This window comes from Simochromis diagramma, unplaced genomic scaffold, assembly GCF_900408965.1.
Source record: "Simochromis diagramma unplaced genomic scaffold, fSimDia1.1 OVJJ01000321.1, whole genome shotgun sequence".
NCBI lineage: Eukaryota > Metazoa > Chordata > Actinopteri > Cichliformes > Cichlidae > Simochromis > Simochromis diagramma.
The window spans coordinates 5,621,417-5,641,053 of NW_024386772.1; the positions used below are offsets into that span (position 1 = coordinate 5,621,417).

Genomic DNA, 19,637 nt, shown 5'->3' on the forward strand with positions numbered 1-19,637 from the left:
CTCAACACGAATGAAAGGGCTGAACAAAGACACTTGAGGTGAGGGTTGGTTGGAGGACTATGCTATCTGTGTGACTCAAAGTGTGATTATGCATTAGTTAATAATGATAATGGCACTTGCATGAAGTGCAGACCTTTTGTGGCTTTGATTAAAATGAGGCCAAAAGGGAACCAAGAATGGTCATCTCTCAAAATGTCCTAAACCCAATGTCTTCAGCATAAAAACTGACATTCAAGAAGAATATTTAACACATAAACCGCTACTCCATTTGTCTTTTAAGTTGCTCTTAATTTACTAGTTATATCTCAGATTATTAGGTTTTTAGCAATTTGGCACAGGCTAGCAGAAGACCAAATATTATCAGCAGTTATGTTAGTGATACCCTAGCCCCCATGTTGCCCAGTCCACTAAAATAAATATGTATGTATGTTATATATCCAGTAGATGGCACAATCTAACTTTAAAGCACAAAATGTCTCCAGTCTCTTTACTTTGTGTGGCTGTGTGTCTCAGTGCAGACGCAGGATAAGCAGCTGTAATATAAAAGGCAATATGACTACTCAAAGGGAATCAATGAATAAATTAACCAAAGCTTTGATGAATATATCAATTAAGCCTCACACTGACTACCTGTATGAATGAACTGGACAGAAAAGAGTCAAACTGAACGCCTCCCTCCATCTCTCTCTTACACACAAACGCCTTCTTGTGTAACTCTATCCTCCTCTCTCCCTGCCCCTTCCCTCCCTCTCTTCACATCTCTCCCTCTTCCGTTTTTTTTCCAATTCTTTACAGCCCACCAGAGGCTGTGAATGGTAGACAACTCATCGTATTTCGTTCCACTGGCAAGTATCACACCAGTTAGAGTGTGGGGAGGCTGAGCAGAGCGCACAGCTACAGTCAGCGATCCTCAGATGTCATATAAAGTAACTGGCAGAACAGTGGAAATTTTTATCTGAGAGGATGATGACTGTGCTTTAAAAGCACTGAAATACGCACGATTCTTTTTTTTTATTCATAGGATTTCATGTGCGCGCTAAAGTGGCCATGGCGCATTTTACGCACTACAGGTAACCAGTGTTTTGGAGGCTAAAACAACCAAAGCATGGATTAAACTGCAAGTATTTTTCCCCACTTTCTTCAGCAGAGCTGAAATGGCGGCACTTCGTAGAAAATTTGGCGAAGACTATCAGGTGGTTAACACAAATCGGGCTTCATCTTTTTCTGCTCCGGTCAAGAAAAAACGCCAGCGTTTCGTGGAGAAGAACGGTCGCTGCAATGTGCAGCACGGAAACCTCGGTGGAGAGACCAGCAGATACCTCTCTGACCTGTTCACCACTTTGGTAGACTTAAAGTGGCGATGGAACCTACTGATCTTCATCCTAACTTACACCATCGCATGGCTGGTCATGGCATCGATGTGGTGGGTCATTGCGTACATCAGAGGAGATTTAAATCATGGCCACGACTCATCCTACACCCCCTGTGTGGCCAATGTTTACAACTTCCCCTCAGCTTTTCTGTTCTTCATCGAGACTGAGGCCACAATTGGTTACGGCTACCGGTACATTACGGAGAAGTGCCCGGAGGGCATAATCCTTTTCTTGTTCCAATCGCTGCTGGGCTCCATAGTGGACGCTTTTCTCATCGGTTGTATGTTCATAAAAATGTCCCAACCCAAGAAACGCGCAGAAACGCTCATGTTCAGTCAGGACGCGGTGATTTCTCTGCGAGACGGCAAACTGTGCCTCATGTTCCGTGTGGGCAACCTACGGAACAGCCACATGGTGTCCGCACAGATCAGGTGCAAGCTTATAAAGGTAAGCTTAATATCGACACACTCGGCTAATAACATTAAAATACATTTAAAAAGAAGCTAAATCTGCAAGAGTAAGAGCACTTCGTTTTAGACCACATCTCCTTTCATCAGTAAAGCAAATCATGACTTTGAAATAGATGCAATGTAGTTAACTTACACTAACTTATTAGACTCCCTGCTGATACACCGGAGCTTCAGCAGCACTGCGTTATCTCATCAGCGTGGAGCACTTTCTTTGAAGGCTGGCATCCCGTGTTTTGTTTGTTTTTTACTTTCCTTAAGCTTCCACGGTCATTTATTTTAAGCGTGACTGCACACTTGAATGACAGCTTGCATCGCTGAATCTCTAACCTAAGCCCACGAGGCCAAAGACAAGCTGCAAATTGCTCAAGTATATAACAAGTATATATGGTGAAGCTGAGCAGCAGCCAGATGGGTGCCTCACAAACCACTGAAATAAGAGAGAAAAGACTGTGTTGTCATTGTGGGGGGGCTGCAGTGTGCATGGTCCCTACTGTGTCCAGCATCAGCTCCGCTTCAACTGGTGACACATGGGCAGATAGAAGTGTATCAGTAAGCAGATGTGACAGACAGATGCCCCTCCCCCTTGTGTTTGATAGAAAGTTAGACTCAGTGAATCAGTAGGGAGCTGAGATTGACACACCGCAGCAGATCACTGGACTCAGTAAAACAATGCTCTGGAGAGAGAGTGTTAAGACATAAAAAGTATTTAAGGTGATGCATTTTTTTAAAAATTTCCTTTCTGAAATTTAAAAAGAGTTAGAAAGCACTGCAGTGTTTGAATTTATCTGCAAAAAAAGAAGAAGAAGCTTATGCATTGTTGAAGTGGGTTTGTGCCATTTTGGCTTCAACTTAGCAGATTTTGGGAGAATACAGCTAATAAACCTCAAACTCTAAAAACAGGCAGCAATGCAGAAAATTGCCACAAACAGCACCAAGGTTGACAGGCCCCCCTGTGTTAATTATCGTAATAGAGCTCCATTCAGCCACATCCATGTTCAATGTGCAAAATGGGCCATAAAGAAGACAAACAGCATTAGAGAGGTGCTTGGAGCTTGTTTATATGTGTGTTCTCCTCCGCACAGCTACATCAAGCACAGCATTGGTCAGCTTAATGATGCATGCAGGCAAAGAGGGAGGCAGGGAGGACTGTGCTATTCCACAGTTACAAGCATGGAGAAAGTGAACAACCCCATAGGCAGAAAGTAAAATTGCACATGTTTGCGATGATTTCACTCGCCTCCCTTGTAAGACTGAACCATAGGCTTCTCTCCACCTGCGTAATACACCAGTGATAGTGTGAACTGCAGTACATCAGTACACTGGAGCTCAGTGTTAAATTAAGTAAGTTGAAAATGAAGGCAATTTTTTTTAATAACATGGGTATCCAGAACTTAACAAACAGGAGTGTCAATGAGATTGGAACAGACATGAAATCACTAAAAAGAATGGAAACTCCTTTTTTAATTTTATTTTTTTTAAATGGAGCTGAGGTAAAACCCATTTGCTTCCTTTCCAGACGGCCAGAAATACAATCAGTATATATTCCAAGACCTATGCCAACCCCACATCCTCTTTACACTCCCCCTCTCTGTGAAATACAATAAATACAGCATCCACTGTGTGCTTCTTAGATTTTTTTTTATCATTTTTTGCTCAAGGGCTTTCTGGTCTAACCTTATTCTTTCGCTTCAAAGACTCTCTTACCAAGACAGAATATTTGTAGCAGCACTGCCAGAGTACACACACACACAAAGAAAAAAAACTAACAGTCTGGTGAGTCAGTGCACAGACCACAAGCCTTGTTTAGGATTTACATACGTGTAAATATTTATCATCAAATACGATGCTGAATTAAACTACTGCCATAGTTGTATTGTTTTAAGTTGGATGCCTTTTAGTGCAGTCCCTGTATAGAAATGTTGGTGGTGCTGTTGAACTACAGCCTTTTTTAAGTCTTGCCTCATCATAAGATACCCAAAGACATTAGTGGCAGTGGAATCATTTAACTTGTTTAGAAAGAGTTTAAAAGAGAGGCAGAGTTTAAGAAACTAAAGTGGAATACGCGAACAGCCCTCAAACTTCAGAAATCAAAACAAATGTTTTTACACTGCATCAAAATTCAACTTCAACTGTAATTCTCTATCATTTGAACTGCAAGCGGAAACATAGTTGTATCAGTGGGGTTCAAATACTAAAAACTATTGCAGATTTATCTGGAAAAGCTTTGAACATCTACATAAATCAACCCAGAAAGTTTGTGCCTGCAATACGATGTTCGTTACTCGTTGGTCTTTCTAACTGAGGCGTTTTCTCTTGCTTCTCATAAACTGTAACTTGCAAACTTATAAAGCATTCAACGCCTCATTTACATGCAGAGATGTAAATGAGCGGGTATTTTCTCCTGCTGCCACCAGTGTGGTTAAAGTAGTTCGTTTCCTTACTAAATCTTTTCATTGCGCAGTATTTCTTACCAAACTCATTAAAACAAACAAAAAAAGAAGTGGGACACCACAGATGACAACAATCAGCTTTCCCTCCACTCTGCATGGACCACTTTAGCCGAATTGAATTTGAAAACACCTGCGTAGCTCCGTTTCCTGTGGGAATCAAAACAAGCATCAAACGAGATTTGCACAAAGCTGAACCAACTCCTTCATCCAGCACTGCAAGGCATTTTTTTAATGTCTTTAAACATTGGTGGGTTGTACCAGCACATTTCTCAAGGTTTCTATTATATTAAATAGCATCTTCTCGTCTTTGTAGTGTTTGGAGAACAATTAAATAAGAGAATTTAGGTAAATCCACAGACTCAGTCTTCACTTTACTCTTAAATAATTCCACATTGAAAGTGCTTTTGTCAGCTCATTAAAATGAGAAAATAGAAGAATAAGAGAAAAGTCAGCATCAATAGCATTTTTTTATTTATTTTGTCTTCATCATTTAAATTTAGAACCATGCAACTGTAGGTCTGACTGTCAAAAGAACCATGCATTTTAATAAAGATTTTTTTTTACCCTAGTGTTCTTATGCAATGCCTTTAATCACTTACCATAAATATTACACAGACAGTTTGATTTATTAGCCCAAAAATGAAAAAATATGAAGGTTACAACTGGGATTAATATGAAATAATAAAGAGAATATATTTTTATAAAAAAATGTTGATTCAAATTAGTTATTTGTTGCCATTATTTATGCTACCAGTGAAGTCTGACAGAAATAAACACAATATAAATGCAGTGCAGGTAACACATTCAAATATCGTGTGCTGTGGCCGCTGCGCTGATGGTAGTAACATTACTTGTGCAAACTCTAAACGAACAAAAGCTGCCATCGTACTTTGAAATCAGAGTGACGGACGGACCAGCTGTGTCCCTGTCACTAGACAAAAATGTAAAAAAATTAAATAAAAAATGGACGTTGCTTCAGATGAAGGCTCAGACAAAAAGACAGTTCCTTTTTTTCCTGCCTTGTGTTTTCATGAGAGGAAATAAGATGCAAGAGAATGACGCAATTGACCGAAACGCGGATACAATCAAGGGAATTGGGCTGTACCCCTCATGCATATGTAAAAAGAAAGGTAGAGTAGTCTGTTGTCAGACTCCCCAGTTGTGAAAGAACAAACGTAAAGTAATAAGTAACCTTATTTCTGCTTTATTTCTTTGTCCTTTTGTACTCTGCCAACTAAAATACACTAAATACCACACAGAAAAATCACATATCAGTCTGTCTCACCTCCTACTGGAATTCATGGACACACTGAGCCTTCATTTGAAAAGCACCTTGGGCCATCAGCTCACACCTACGAGCAAAATTTTTGGTTTTCCCTCTCATTTTGGTCATGCCCAAGAAGCCAAAGAGAGGTTTGTGGCTCGTATTAGCAGAGGGGAACACTGCTCGCTGCTTTCTTAAGCCAAGAAGAAATCTGCACCGCACTGAGGGACAATTTAGCACAATCTTTGTTAGATAAAGTCAAAAATCAACATTTAACACAGTGTGTTTGTGATGTTCAGACAGGAAGCAGCCTTGTGATTATCTTGTGCCATATATGCTGTTTCTCATCTCTTAAAAATTTGAATTTAAGGGATTCAGCTCAACTTGCAAAAAGTTATTGCTGTTGCTGCTGTGTTTGGAAAGAGCCCTGTAGTACTGCTGTGGATGATCACTGGACATGGAAAAAGGCCTTGAATCCCTGCATTATAAACGAAATAAGGAAAAGACTGACCAATGACAGCCAACATTTAAAGTCCCACCATAAGCAGCTGAAATGCAGCTTTGGAAGGCATCCACGGCAGCCTCAGAGGGCATCCTGGTGGAACATCCAAGCTGAAAATATGACTCTGGTGTAGCTGTGAGGGCGGGAGGCGGGTGTGAGTGTGCAGGACATTGATTGAAAGAGATGGAGAGCAGTGAAACAGCTGGGTAGAGCCTGGCAGATTTTTTTTCTTAATATTTTCACTGTATGAATGGTGCCTTCTATTTCAGAGATATACAAGGGAGTAAAATAGTCGTGGCTGTATATCTCCTCAGAGGATTGCACAGCAGGTTACACAGGCACTAGAACTGGAATTGATTTCCATTTTTTTTTCTAATAAGAAAAGACTCAATTATACTATCAGGCTGCAGAGGGCTGGAAAAAACAGACCTGGAATCCCTGCATGTATTGATGAGCGAGTCCAAGAGCTGGAAAGTCTGCTCTGTTCATGTTTCTCGTGTGTTTGTATTCTATACTTAAATAATTCAGTCCACACAGGACAGAACATTCTGATGTAGGAGTGTGCATTCTCAAATATACATAAGAACAGATGTACAGCTTGGATTCCCAAGGTTTCTTTCTGAGGCATTTGCTATGGCTCCGGATCTGTAATGTGAAGTTTTTCTTTCTTCTATCAGGGGTAAAGCACTGGACCATTATTTTTGCATAAATACAGCATCTTTAGGCTCCTAACAATACTAAAAGCATGAGCCTCGTTAAAGAATTTTCCACACAAGAAGAACTCACAGGGTGCACGCTGACAACAAACACACAGTTTGGCCAAGAACATTGTGACACCATATCTGCCAAAGTCACAAAGTTGCCACATGAAGAATTGAATGGCTTTCCAACCTGGTCTCAGCGTTTCAAGCTACACCTAATCTTGTCTCATTTTAATTTAATTTAATTTAATTTAAGCCTCTACAGCGACCTCATCAGTATGACTTTACATGCCTCTGTACTCAGGCAAATGTGGCAGGTTGTTACTTTGCAGTACGCTCTCTACTACTACTGCATATTTTCACGCACCGAGAAAGCAGCAAAGCATCCTTTGGTATTATCTCCACGTTAAGATTTAGCAATAAACTAATTATGAAGCCGTGTGCTGAGTCTAGTGTGGGAAGTTGGAGAAGAGGCGAGGTGTTGGAGCAGTGGAGGTCATGTTGTCTCGCTGTGTCTGACTTCACTGCCAGAGGCTTGAGATTGGATCCCAAAACTAATTAAAGTGAGCTATTTGTTAAAAGGCGCACAGTGTACAGTGGAGCAGCCACATGCAGATGCAGCATAAAAATATAAATACCACTTTTTTGCAGGGAATGTTCAAAAATGTGAACATGTTTCAACAATCGCCCAAAATTAATCTCAACTCTCAGAAGATTTTTGGTTTTTGAGGGACTGCATGGGTACTACAATTCAACATTAATGGGCTACATGAGTCACAAAAGTGGCTCTTTCTTAATTTGGCTTAACCAACGTGCACCTCTAACCAGATTAAAATCAGGTGTAAGCGCCACATTTTCAATAACTAAAAGGAATTTATTTCCTAACAATATAATTTCTCATGCTCGTATGCAGAGCCCGTTAAGCTGTATGTTAATAATGCCACAAATGAAGCTGTGCAGTAAAGTTAGAGCAGCGCAAACGCACTGCTTATGTTGTCATGGCAATTTACATGGATTCACAATTAGCAGCAAAGCCCATCTTGCACTGCTGCAACTAACAGAACACAGATTAGAAGATTGATTAGTCTATTAGTATGTACTGCAGAGAATTTCCGATCAATAAAATTCATTTTACTTTGATCTCGTCCAAAACTAAACGGATTCCCACGTCTCCTTCATTAAAGGATAGTGTTAGACCTAAATATGCTTCTTTAAGTTTCATGTTTAACTGGCCCGAGCTTAAAGTTTATGGGCGCTAATGTGCACGTTAGAAATGAACGGCAGCATTAAGATTGCGTTTAGAGTAAAAATAAGACCATTAATTTACGAAATTTCAAGATTAACATCTTTCTGCCATCATTCATCTCCCCCTGTTGTGTAGAAGAGAGCCTCTATTAACTTTGTTGTACAGCCCTGAGTAGGTGTCATCTTTGGAAGCTTTTCAGTTGATCTGTGCACAATAGCTGGTCTCACATTATCAGGATGAGCCGCATTGTTCTTGTGCCTCAAGACTCAATTATGTGTGTCCGATTAATGCGCCCATGTGTGTTTGAATAGCTTTCTTTCAGTTCTATTATGTAAAAAGTACACACAACAAAAATATGCATTCTCAAAGAAAAGTAACCTGGACCTTACCCTCGGTAAAACATGTTAAATAGGAAAACTCGCCTCTTCTCAGTTGACATTTCCACACTCATAAAAGAGCACCTTTAGACAAACGCTCTCTAAAGTGGATAAATCCACCAAATGCTGGTCTCACAATTCAATTGTGTAATTGTGTGCCTGCTCAGCTCAGTGAGGTTTCCCCTCTGAGCTCTTTCATTAACAGATCATGCAGAGGTGTATTAAACTGTATTTGATTATGATGTAAAAAGCGATTTACAGTAAAGCAGAAATGGCTGCTTGACTGCGTAAAGGGAGCTTTTAGGCGAAGCAATGAAAGCTCTATGTAAGTGTTGTTCAGTTATATAAAAGGAGAAAAGTAACACATTTAAATAGGAAAAATGAAATCTTGAGTTGCTGTGGTAGGAACACATCTTGGTGACGATGGTGCAACAAAGGTTCTGCAGAGAAACTGAGCCGTCTTTTATGCTTTTACCAGAGGCTGGCTACATTAAGCGATTCTGCCTTTCAACAGCTGAAAGTGTAGGAAGATGCAGACATTCATTTTAAACCGTAAGCAGTCTTAAACACAAGCAGTTGTTTGCAGTTGCAGTCTCGTTTGTAAGAGCAGAAGAACACCATGCAGTCTACCTCAGGTTGTTTTTCCCAATTAATTTAACTTGTGATTTAACTTTTCTAATTAATCTCACTCAGTCTTGGCTGGATTGGCTTGAATGAAATGTTAACCAAGGCTTTTCTAAATCTAATGACTAGGCTGTGCATAACTCGCAGCCTGAAAGCGCGCGTGATTTGGTTGGACTGTCGGCCGGTCGATCTGATTGCCTATAAGCACCTCCACCCCCATCTCCACTGAGGCTGCTGATTGATGAGGGTCTGGCCGAGCAGGAGTGGAGTTGAGTAGGAAGACCAGGACCCTTTAGGTCTAATCAGTTTTATTTATCACCTGTCTTTATCCATGAGCATCATTCACACCACTGAGACACTTCCACTGCAAGCACAGAGGGGGAAAAAAAAAAACGCCTCGCTTTTCTAATGATAATGAGTAGCTGAGTCGTTGATGGGCATGGTGAGCAATCAGACGTGACAGGTAAAAATTCAAAGAGAGATGTTTGTGTGCTCATCCAGTGCTTCTTCTCCCCAAAAATATTGTGGAGAAGAAATAAAAACAGTTCCTGTCTGACTATGTGAGAGCTTGGAGAGAAAAATCTGTTGATTGGTTGAAACAGCATGTCAGATTTACAGGAGGGGAAAAAAAGCAGACAAGCTCAGCTATCTCGGGATCTTTGTGCAAGAAGGAGTCTAGGAGAGTGCCAGGGGGCCTTTGTAAGAAGCTTTGCCTGTCAATGTTTGCATACAGTCATCCATCTTTTTAATCTTAAGCGACCAAGACAGAAAGTGAAAAGAAGAATTTCCCTAAGCTAACATGAGATAACCCTCAAAGGAGGAACAATGCCAAATAGTATTCAGTGGCCTGTAAGCACCTGACAAGTGAACAATGCCCGCTCGACACGAAAGTCATTCCCCGACATAAATCCAGACGAGCATCTCATTGATATTCACAGGAGATAGAAATAGAATGCAGTGTTTTCTGGCAATGCAAAACCTGTTTACTCGCACCTTATTCACAGTTTGCATCTGGGAGATAGGACAATATCACCGGCAGGTCAGGATGAAATCGGACTAGGACTAGTAACTGTAGCGCGGGGGGCGGGAAGTACAAAGAAGCCAGAGCGTTCACACTAAAAGAAAATTTTCATGAATTAAACTTATTTTTGCAGCACTTCAAACTCAGCAGTAGCTACTTTATTATCTAGTAAAACGAATACAGATTCTAACAATAAATCATGTTTATAGACATGCTGTTTAATATGCACGGTTGTTTGGAGTTTGGATTAATGATTACCTGCTGCAACATTTTGAGGTAATTTACACGAGGAAAAAAAATGCAGAACCATCTCTGTGCACCGTCACATTAGCTAAGACTAATATGCAGTCTATGTGCATGCATCAGAAAAATTACCTGATGACATTTTGTTAAACTAGTCAGCATCAGTGTTTCAGATAAATATGATGTATCGTCTTTGGATTATTTTATAAACAGTTTCTGCTTTTACTTTTGTTTTCCCATTCGGTATAATGCCTTGATTACCTACATTCACGTCATGCTCAGTTATAGCTTAGCTAGCCTAAAAATAGCCTAGTTAACTTTAAACTTCATCACATTTAAAGAAGGTACCAAAAACCAAGAGAAACGCTCAAGCAAAGTGTATTTTATTCCATAAACTTTATACTATACATGAAAAAAGTGTGCTTATGTGTTTAAGCTCTCTTGAAGACATGTTCATCTAATGGCCCAGACACAGGAGAATAAAGAAGAGGACAGAAATTTCCTTTGTAGTTTTTAGATGATTCCAATTAATTTCTTCACATTTAGCAATCTAAAAGTACTACAGCAGCCACTTTCAATCGCAGTGTGGTTGCATAGGTCTCCTGGTAAAAGGTAGACTGTCTCTAAACAGTCGAGGTTGGATTGGGCCTGATTGTAGTCACCTTTAGACTAATGAAGGTCTGCTAGTAATTGCTGATTTCTAACAGACTGCAAACACTCTGCAATCAATATATGTAATATGGGGACTCCACTCAACTGGTCGTATTCTAGTTATATTCTTACATGAAAGGAAAGCTGCTTGAGTTCCTGTCTGATTCGGCTGTTAAGATGATGTCCTGGAGCAATGACATCACTAATTTCTGTTTCAAATCTTTGAGATTCTGGCTGGACTCTGAATGTAAGCAGTCTATGTGTTTGCAAATAGCAACAAAATTGCAACAGACAGCAAGAGATTTGTAAATTTCCACCTATTTATCACTGTTATCACAAAAAAATTTAATGGAATTGCAAACTTGACTCCTTCAACCAGGAATCTCTTATTACCACTTTATTGCCATTTTAATGCACCACAGTTGCTTTAACGATGGCAACTGACTCTAAGTGGTCACAGACCCCATTTTTGAAGCAACCATTTCAAAGGAAACATGACTGCAAGTTCATTGCACAGAGTCACAATAAAGGTTGTTTGTGCTGTGATCTCCAACTGCTGTTTTCTGTCGAGCACCTGTAGCAAGACCGGCATCAGCACATCACCTGGTCTGGTTTATTTCAAGGCCAAATATCTCATCATTATTTATTTCCCTATTGTTAAGAAGTGGGGTGGCTGTAGCTCAGATGGTAGAGCAGGCCAGCAACTAACCGGAAGGTTGGTGGTTCGATCAAAAATATCCTTGGGCAAGATACTAACCCCATGTTGCTCTCCGATCCATCGGAGTGTGAATGTGCATGAATGTTAAATAGGGAGCACTTAACAGCTTAGAAAAAATGCTCATGTGAATGGGTGTGATTGGGTGAATGAATTAGTTGTATAAAGCGCTTTGAGTGATCAGATAGAGTAGAAAAGCGCTATATTTGAACCAGTCCATTTACCATTTACCAGAAGTATTCCCTGAACGCTGAAACTTTCAGCAGCTGTCTGCTCTCAGATTTAGGGTTTAGGTTTACATACCTGCAACTTCAGCTACTTTTAGCTACATTCCAAACACTACAGCCCCTCTTCATCTCTCACTCCTTTTCTATTGCAAGTTGAAAGCAGAAAGCTTTCTCTTAGATAAGTGTTTAGGCTAAGCATGCAAATATATTTCAACAGCCGTGTCTTTAATTTAACGTGCTCTCTTCAATCAGCTGGTGACCAGTGGGCTGAAAACATCAACAATGAGTCTGCAGACTGGCTCTTTAACCAAATCATGGAGCAAGCATCTGCTTAACTAGCTAACTCCAGTGGATAATTTCTATTCTAGCCAGAGCAAAATTAGTGGTTACTCATTTGGGTCAGAGTAAAACAGAATGGCTTAGATCAGTAAACAGATGACCCAGCTAGGTTAGGGGTGTGTTAAGCAGCCTACAAATGGCCAATTTCCAGTTTCATTGGTGTTTCGGGCAGGGGTGAAAGAGGGGACTGTGTTTTAGTGAATAGTGTGTTGATTATTATTAAGATTCACAACAAGAACAAAAGATCCAGAAATGGCAGAAAGCATTACAGAGAAGCTGGTGAGGCTGTGTGGTAGTCTGTGTGGGAGTTCATTATGAAGCTGCGTGGAGCTGAGGTGGAGGAGTAGTGTGTGCTGTTAGGTGGGTGGCTGGTGAGTGACGCATCCAAATAATTGGTTTGAGGTAAAACAATGACCCAAAAAAAGAGAGAAGAGTAGAGAAGGCAGGGTGTCATGTAAAAGAATCTAAAAATTAATCTGTGAAAAGAGTAAAATCATCTTTTTGCAGATTATTTTCTTTGGAGTTAATGACATTAATTTACTTTAAAAGGAGTTTAAGCATCTTTTTTTGATAACTGACTTTAACTGAGCTCCACGATGCCAAAGAAGATATCGTTCCTAATTATCTTAAATGTGGATTTTTGCCAAAATAATCTTTGATTCTAAAGACTTTTTTCCCCACCCACACCTGTTTTTATCTTCCCTTCCTACATTTTTATAGCTATGAAAATATTTCATATTAATTATATATTGAAGCTTTTGAAAATCGGAAAGCCTTTTTGCAGCAGGATGTCAGAAAATGTCTTGAAATTCAAAAGACTTTGTAATAACAGGTGAAACAGACTGCTAATTGAGAAAATGTGAAGAGAAAAGGTGAACAGATTGATTAGACAGAATAAGACAGGAAAGAAGAAAATACATCCAGGACCCCGGTGCTGAGCTCTAACATCATCTGGGCAATTAAATGCTTCCGCACCAGTTAACGCTCTGTGGGCAAGTCCTGTCCAAACACAGCTGTCTCATACGTCTGCCTGCAAGTTCTCCTAGAAATCAATGTGAAGCGCAAAGTCTGTGGACATGGCAAACAAGATAGCACAGAGAGAGAGTGAGAGAGAAATCTCTTTCATCGTTTTTTCATGAGAGTTATATATTTTAAGAGAAACGCATTTTCTCACCTTTTGACTCGTGAAATTTTGGAACGCTTATTAATTAGATGAAAGTAATAATATTTCTATATTCTATCAGTCTGCTTTTAAAATACCACTATACTCGAATTAATTGATGTTATTTCAATCTGCTGTCCTTTAGATTTGAAGGTAGACATCAACTACAAAACCCAGCACAGGAGAAAGCAGGCAGCATTGAGAACAGCATGAAAGGAGTAGTTGGAGCAGAAGTGGGTTGCAAAGCAGTTTGCAGATGGGCAGAAAGTACAAGCATGCTAAAGCAGCTTAAATAGTTTTTCACATACAGCTCAATTACAAATGAGGTACTTAACTTGCCACACAGGACACTTTTCCATTGGACTTGTAATACTGGGCATTTTAACATTGTCATAAAGTACTTATATCCAAGTAGAATACAAAAAAATATTTCATTTACAGGTAGACAGAAGAACTGAATTGACTTTTTAAAGACTACATGAATGTAATTATCACTTCCCTGTCTCTTTCTTTTATTTTTGTACCTTTTTGTTTCGCTTTCTTTACACTTTCCTCTGTCTCCGTCTACTTATGTGTGACTTTTATCTTTCAGTCTCGTCAGACACCTGAGGGCGAGTTCCTGCCTCTGGACCAGTGCGAATTGGATGTAGGCTTTGGAACGGGTGCAGACCAGCTCTTTCTGGTATCCCCTCTCACCATTTGTCATGAAATTAATCCCAAGAGCCCCTTTTTCGACCTATCCCAGCGCTCTCTCATGAGTGAACAGTTTGAAATTGTCGTTATCCTCGAGGGCATCGTTGAAACTACCGGTGAGCAATCTTACATGTCATTTCTTTAAACTGTGTCCTTCCCCATTCCCATTGTTTGTTTTCTCTCCCCGCTTTACTCACTCCCAATCTAAATGTAAAGTCCGACATTAATAACAAGCCACATAACGCTCCTATCAAATAGATACTCATAATCTGGAATCTAATTTCCCCACCTTCCCAGTTTGGCATATTTGAACAGCACGAGAACTGGAGAAACCAAGGATGACATCAACACATGAGAATGACGCACTGATTGAATTTCAAGGGATATTTTATTTCTGCAGAATTAGTTTATGTCTACTCTATGCATAATAAAACCCTGTGGTCATAGATGCGTGTGTCACTTTGATGAATGAGGTTTTAGTTGAAGTTCCACTCTATTTTTCACATGACAGCTGAGAGCAGAAGTAATTCAGAGGGTGTGAGACACTGGTATAAAGCCGCTGCTGTACGCTACAGGCAGCCATGCTGGAGTACCCTCAGCAACAACACAGATCTCTCTGTTGCATATTTAACACAATGATTCATCCCAAAAGTCCAATACAAATAAATCCATCCTCCTCTTTTCTTTTCAGCCGTGCTTCTAGGCATCCCCCCATAACCCTGCCTGTGTCACTGTTGTAGGAGAAACCATGGAGCTGAATAGGCTTAGAGCAGAAGGGAAGGATCAGCGGGAAGCGAGAAGCCAGGCAGGCAACACGGCTGTGCTCTGTTGATAACACCATTAAATCAGGGTGCAGCTAGAAGTCTAGTGTCGCAGTGCACAGCACTCGGAGCTGAGGAGTAGAAGAGGAAAGCCCTGGAAGTGTCGCCTACAATTGTCCACAATATGCTGTCAACTGTATGGAAAAGGAATGCTTAAAAATAATAACAATAATAAAAATAAGCATATTTTTAAAATGTCATTTCCGTATGTGCATCTTCACACTAACCCACATCCCATTACCCCAAACACATTAACAGCTTCCCGGTATATCCAGCTGCTGCTGACACAGCTGTTCAGCTTGTTGATCGTCTCTCCTACTCATTCACTTTGTTTCAACCAGACCTGACAGATTACCATGCAGTGGCTCTAATTCTTGTCAGTTTTAGTTTGTGTCTTCAAGGCATTTTTTTTTCCTGTTTTCAACAATGTGACAAAACTGCTTAATTTCATTGCTGATAAAAAAAAAAAATTCTGACAGCTAAAATCAATTCCAAGCTCTCGTTTAGGTCTGATTTTAAACAACGAGTTATAGTTAGTTTCTTCTGTGTGGCAATAGAACAGGATCACATGGGTTGTCGCTTGAACCCAGCATCACACAAGATCCATGCTGGTGCTGACTTCTGGCAACCTAATGAGATGAAAACTGAGAATGGCAGAATTTGTTAGCTCTATATAAGAAACTATAAAACTAAAGGGCAGTCAACATGGCATAAGATTTTTTTTTTGTCCTTTTAATGGTATATCGACTTCATCTTTAGGCTGCCCCTTGACAATATTATGCAGATGACGTGCAACTATGTAAATTCGCTGACCCTAACATAACACTCAGCAAATGAAGTTGATGTACTCTCTAACCTCTGCCAGTGTCAGGAATTTTACATAAAGTCTTGATGTGCCGAGGGCTTTTATTTTTATGCAAAAAGCAGTAGACATTAACCAGAATACCTAAAGTATGCTTAAATGATGAACCTTAACTAGCATGCCTGTCAGACTCGACCCAAAAGCTTCCATTGCATTGATATTACTGTTGTCTTGTGCAACTATAATCAACTGAAGTTCAGTTTTTTACTGGTTAGAGAGGAGAAAATGCTGGAAAATTATCCTAAACTTGCAACTGCAATTAAAGCTGAGCCTTAAGGCAATTAGAAAAAAAATACAGAAATGGTGAAGAGTTTCTGTGGATGAAGATGAGTCGTGTGCCTGGAATAGCATCAGGTTATGACATAACACAGAACATATCATCCCTCAGAGGGACTGGATCAGACTCCTACTCTTTAGCCAACTGTAGTGTTTCACAGAAGAGCTCAGGTTGTAGCAAAGCCATTGGATCAGAAAAGAAACTCAAACTAAGTGATTATTGATCACGAATGACCTCCAACAAACATCCAAATGTCAAGAAAATTACTTTACAAGCCTCAGGTCAAATGGAAAACGTGTACACAAAGCAGACGCACAGGCACCCCCATTACTAGAACTCTTTGCTTAATACATCATCTATAATTTAGGCCCTCCACCAGAGCGAGATGAAAACTGATCCCAGTTTGCCAACAGATGATTTTCTTCTAGCTGGCCGAAGACTGAAGCTGCAATCAACACAGAGAGTTAAATAAAGACAAGTAAAGACAGAACACATGCCATGTTGTTTTGATGTAAGAGCATCACGATGATCAGATTTAAATGAGCAATTATCACAACCAGCTTTGCCTAAACCATCTGCCAGCTTTAGCCACTATTAATGGAAGAAAATATGAAAATAATTTACCAGATCAAGGAAAGATAAACTTACAAAGCTTATGAAATCCAGGAAAGAAATATATGCATATGTAGGATCTTCATCTCACATATTCCATTACAGTACATCAGTATTGGAACATGGCAAGCTTTGAAAATAAAAACATTAGGGTGTAAAAGCCTCTTGTTACTTTTATGAACTGGGAAATGCAATAGCCCTTTCATGTGGGTTTATTTTAAATCTTCTAGTACGTGACTAAACTGAACTGGATAATCACACAGAGCAAAGCACGAAGCTGTCATCACAAGAAATAAAGGAGAGAGAAAAGAGATAGCATGCAGTGATGCCGATCCTACAGATTCCTCGTTATCAGCCTATAATTGTTTTGCTGAAACCCCATTTAATAGCAGTTATTAAAATTATTACTGCCGTCACTCTCTTCTAGGTATGACATGCCAGGCAAGAACGTCATACACTGAGGATGAGGTTTTATGGGGCCATCGTTTCCTACCAGTAATGTCCCTGGAAGAGGGTTTTTTCAGGGTCGACTACTCTCAGTTCCACAGCACGTTCGAGGTGCCGACACCACCGTACAGTGTCAAGGAGCACGAAGAGAAGAATTCTCTCCCCTCGCCTCTGTCTACTCCTACCCCCGCACTGACTGAGAGCCACGGTGCCCGACGTGACCGCGTGTTTTCTGTGGATTGTATTAACACTACTGAGGAAAGGGGCCATCATGTAGGGACTGGGGTTCGACTTCCAAGCAAATTGCAGAGGATGAGTTCATCGGGGAAGGAGGACCTTCAGAGGAAAGTGCTTATGCTTAGCTCCCAGCACTCAGAGAAGGCCTGCAGCACCGGAGACCTCCCCCTAAAGCTGCAACGTCTCAGTTCCTCACCTGGCCCCGAGGCAGCAAATCGTCTAGGGTTAAAGTCTCTCAAGGTGGGCTTTGAACCCATGACCCAGTCAACTGGAGACCTGTACCAACACAGCCTGCCATCCACGCTGTCCCCTGCTCCGGTTCCCATGCACAGCCCACTTCTTTCAGCCGGTGGGAGGTTGGAGGATAACTTGCCACCAAAGCTAAGGAAGATGAATGCCGACCGCTGAAATCCAGACAGTCCTGGACTATAACAACGTACAGACAGTGACCTCTGACCACAAACACATGAAAACAAGAGTCAAAGATGTACTTTACCCTTGGAGGCTTTGATTAAAACAAAAAAACAAGAGGTTTATTCATTTTTATTTCTTGAGACTAAATCTTTACTGGAATTACTGTGATTTTGTGCTTAGCAGAGGCTATGCTATTATTAATTTACGCTTTGGTACACACAACCAGAAAACACAAACTTTGAGCTTAAAGCAAACTTGATTATTCTGCAAGAGTTGTGCATGTATACACTAAATCCATTGTTTAATGTATGCACCACTACACTTAACTGTCAATCTTAGTTTTATCTAAATATAAATTATATTAAGATGATAATAAATGCTGTTTGATCTTTCTCTTTATTGTGTTTTTATTACCGCCCCCCCAGAATTTATTATGTTTACATTAAAATTTTTAGTGCTGCAATTCTGCCAAATATCAATAAGTAATCCAGCAGTGCGATGCAATTGTAGCTTTAATAGGCTGTTGTTAATGCCCGTAATTTTACCACATTGGCAAGCGACACTATGCAGGAACAATCCCATAACTCCGTGGTGCAGTAAGTGGCTATCAGAGAGAGGGAGATGATAATGAGATACACTGCTGTTAAGATGGAAAATATAAACATGTGTTTATTGGAGAATGGAAGCTGATTATAGATGACCTGTTATTGCAGACTGAATGTGGTCAGCTGAGGCATCCTGTTTAATAAGCATATCCAAACGCAGTGTACCGTCTTCACGCCAGTATATTTCAGAACACACGACTACACCAATTTGGTTAGTGGGGCTTATTGTTTTTTTATCAACTTATGCCAACACAATAGATTTATTGAACTGTCGTTCTGCATGTGGTCAGCATTTGTACCAAAAGCAGGTGAAATAGTAGATTGAAAGTGTAGGACAACCCTGAACACGTAGGGCTTAATGAAATCCAAGTATAAACACACAACACAGCATGGATGCAATTAAGGAACAAAAACAAAATCATCATCATCAAATACAGAGTCAGCATATCCAGAGAAGACCAAAGCCTCAATTTTCCTATTGCGAGGAAGGAAGGGAGGGAAAAGGATTTTTGACTGGCTTTAACAGTACGCACGGGGTCTCCCATCAATCTGCAGCTTCGACCACCCACTCACTTTATAAAGAGCCTACATATGCTTCACACACTCTATTCCTGTAATATAGCTGCACTGAGAGCTTTGAGTGCGCTTGTATGTTTGCTAACTACGCATGTGCTTTGCCACTCTTCTCATGCTGTGTATGATTTGCCAGAAGTGGATAATAATAGCTTTACTGAAAAAAAGAGTGTGATAAGTTAGGAGAAAGAAGAAAGTTCTGATGAGAGTGAGACAGTTTTATGTAGCTAGCTGTGGTTCATTTTTTACATTTTATTTCACAATCTATTGATTGAATGATCAATAAAGTTGAAGTATTATGGTTTTTTATGTAATAGGCTAATAAATATTAATAACCTCATATCGTATTCATGCATTCTTTAGCAATCATTTTTCCACCAACAGCTGAGAGCCACCCATAGTGCAATTATTACTGAAATTTGGAAAGGGGTAATTGAAAGACCATTTATAGTTTTATGTGCCAGTTTGAGAAAAATAGTCAAACTCAAATGAACTAATCCAGTTTCTGACTTTTAAGGGATATGAAAACCATACCAAGTGCGAACAGAACAGAAATGTCCAAAAGTGACAGACTGCTTTTATTATGCAGCGTTATTTGCTGGTTTACTACTTCTTTGTGCTCCATAATTTAATTCAGGGGAATTCAATTATATTTATATAGCAACAAATCTGAAAACCAACAAATTCAGCACCGAGCCAAGGCCAAAACCAGAAGTGACACTCTATTTACT

General features: G+C 40.0%; 1 protein-coding gene across 2 annotated transcripts; it reads left to right on the forward strand.

Moving 5' to 3' along the window:
- The first annotated feature begins 766 nt into the window (after positions 1 to 766).
- On the forward strand, positions 767 to 19,362 carry kcnj19a (potassium inwardly rectifying channel subfamily J member 19a). 2 transcript variants are annotated; one of them, XM_040044657.1, is made up of 3 exons: positions 767 to 1,820; positions 13,958 to 14,174; positions 14,750 to 17,050. In XM_040044657.1, exons 1-3 carry the CDS (start codon positions 1,155 to 1,157, stop codon positions 14,773 to 14,775), a joined length of 909 nt encoding a protein of 302 aa, XP_039900591.1. In that variant the 5' UTR covers positions 767 to 1,154; the 3' UTR covers positions 14,776 to 17,050. The 2 variants fall into 2 exon arrangements, with proteins under 2 accessions (XP_039900591.1, XP_039900581.1); XM_040044647.1 differs by lacking the exon at positions 14,750 to 17,050 and adding an exon at positions 17,058 to 19,362 and having other exon boundaries at positions 768 to 1,820.
- The last annotated feature ends 275 nt before the right edge of the window (positions 19,363 to 19,637 follow it).